At 39.2% G+C, this 2,316-nt stretch overlaps 1 protein-coding gene across 1 annotated transcript; it reads right to left on the bottom strand.

The window, feature by feature from the left end:
• Window positions 1-553: 553 nt before the first annotated feature.
• On the bottom strand, window positions 554-1,486 carry LOC100359191 (olfactory receptor 4C11-like). The gene has a single exon (XM_002708899.3). The coding sequence runs from the start codon at window positions 1,484-1,486 to the stop codon at window positions 554-556; it is 933 nt and encodes a 310-aa protein (XP_002708945.3).
• Between the last annotated feature and the right edge of the window lie 830 nt (window positions 1,487-2,316).

The raw sequence follows: 2,316 nt of genomic DNA, 5'->3' as shown, positions 1-2,316 counted from the left end.
TATATACACACATACATACATACACAGATATGTATGTTTAGAATTACTTACTCTCTGAAGTTTTTAAGATTATTTGACTCTGGTAGTTTCAGCTGAACTAGGAAAAGCAATTAAGTAGATGATCAGAAATGACAGAACCATAATATTTAAATTACTAATAGACAAAACCATTAGAGAGGGAAAACTTGCCATGATGAGAATATAAATGTGGGTACATAGATGAGTAACTATTTGCAGAGAGATCTAGAAGGCAGCATAAAGAAAGGCAGGGAAAACAGCTGGCTGAAGTCATAAGTGATGCTAGGAAGGCAAGAGATCCTGATACATAGCAGTGAACAACACGGCAAGCAAGGAGCTTGCACATTTCTTTTCACCTCATGCCGGCTCTCTCTACACAAAACAAACCAAACAGCAACTGGTGTATGTGTTCTCATTGCCTCATTACAAGAGGGAACTTATCCCCACGCCTCAATATAGCCTTATATTAGATCCATAATGACAGATCATATCCTCTATTGAATCCAAACAATGAATTAGAATTTGAGGCCTCCATTCATCTTGTGGCATCTGAGATCAAATTCTTGCTCCACAATCTCCTCATGGCATTTTTCACTTCTGCATTTCTCAGTGTATAAATCAGAGGGTTCAGAAAAGGTGTTCCAATTGTAAAAAACACTGTTATCATTTTGTCTATAGGGAAAGTGGTGTTAGGACGTGTGTATATGAATATGCAAGGAACAAAGAACAGGATGACCACAATGATGTGAGAGATGCAGGTAGAGAGGGCTTTTCTCCTCCCTTCAGCGCTGTGGTTCCTCAGAGAATGTAGGATGATCACATAGGAGAACATCAGCATGAAAAAGCTCACTGTGCAAATGGCCCCACCATTGGACACCAGGAGTAGGTTGATCACATAGGTGTCTGCACAGGCGAGCTTCAACAAGGGCTGCAAGTCACAGAAATAGTGATCAATCACATTAGGCCCACAGAAAGGTAAACTCAAGACAAGGGAAATTTGAGCTGAAGAATGCACACAGGACCCCACCCAGGCTAAGGCCACCAAGATGGTACAGACCTGGGGGCTCATGATGGTCGTGTAGTACAAGGGCTTACAGATGGCCACATAGCGGTCAGCAGCCATAAGGACAAGGATGAAGATCTCCAGGCAGCCAAAAAAATGGCACGTAAAAACTTGGATAAAGCATTCACTGAAAGAAATAGTGGCTTTCTCCAAAAGTGCATCTGCAATGGTTCTAGGGGCTACGGCGGTAGAGAAGCAGGTATCAGATAAGGATAAGTGAAAAAGGAAGAAGTACATTGGACTCCCAAGTGCTCGGCTGGTCCTGATGGTGACAAGAATTAGCAAGTTACCCAATATTGTTCCCAAATAGAAAAACAAAAATGTGACAAACACCATTTTCCTCCTATGAGGATCCTCTGTCAACCCCAGTAGAATGAACTCAGTCACATTAGTATGCAGCTTCATGGCTTCATGAATGAGGAGAAGGGACAAGTGTGAAATGGTTTACCTGCAAAAAACAAAGGGATACATTTGTGGTGTGCTAAGTGATGTTATGAAATGTTTTCCTCAAACTTTAATATTCCTCATCAGAGAGATTCTGTCTGAGATTTCTTACTGAGTCCAAGAACGGTTCTTTCTCAATTTGAGTGACAAGTTCATAAGGTTATTTTGAGGGCCAAACATGCTTATGAATGTAATGTTCTCCTATTATAGCCTTCTTTGAATACAAGACCTTGTCAGTTTGGGGAAGGTTCTGAGTGATTTTGCTAACTCAATGTATGTAACATCAAGTTGTATACCTATTTTAGCATTAGCTTCATTGTTACTATACCCAGTAAGCATCAGGGTCCACATTTTAGATGGTGCATCACTCATCATTTAGGATGAATTTATTTGCTTTTGGAGAGTTGTGATATAAAGTCACTCATTACTGCTCTTCTAAAGAGAATTTATACATAAAATGTATAAATGCCCATTAAGGCATATCTTATTTGTACCAGATAATGTTGTCTGCTTCTCTGCAGAATTTCTCCCAAACATTCCACCTTGAAAAAAGAAAAGGAAATGCTTATAGCCTCTAGATAATCTGTCCACTTAGTTGCTAATATTTTACCTATTCCCTGTCTGATTTTCCTCTGCTTTATTAAAAGGAAATCATAGAATACTCAGAATCCTTGAGGATTCATTTAAATCAAAATAAAGATGGGTATGATTGTGCAATTTTTCACAGTTTTGCTATTCAGGTTTTTAGATTTTGTGACTGGATCAAGGATTTTACAAGTGCGTAGTTTGAA

The sequence above is a fragment of the Oryctolagus cuniculus genome, chromosome 1 (genome assembly GCF_051225735.1).
Source record: "Oryctolagus cuniculus isolate XC-2025 breed Fujian yellow rabbit chromosome 1, ASM5122573v1, whole genome shotgun sequence".
In the NCBI taxonomy this organism is placed as follows: domain Eukaryota; kingdom Metazoa; phylum Chordata; class Mammalia; order Lagomorpha; family Leporidae; genus Oryctolagus; species Oryctolagus cuniculus.
This window is presented reverse-complemented; position numbering and strand designations above follow the sequence as displayed.

What these genes read in the sequence shown, in the direction of transcription:
- LOC100359191 (XM_002708899.3), bottom strand. Translation starts at nt 1,486, where the DNA reads ATGAAGCTGCATACTAATGTGACTGAGTTCATTCTACTGGGGTTGACA.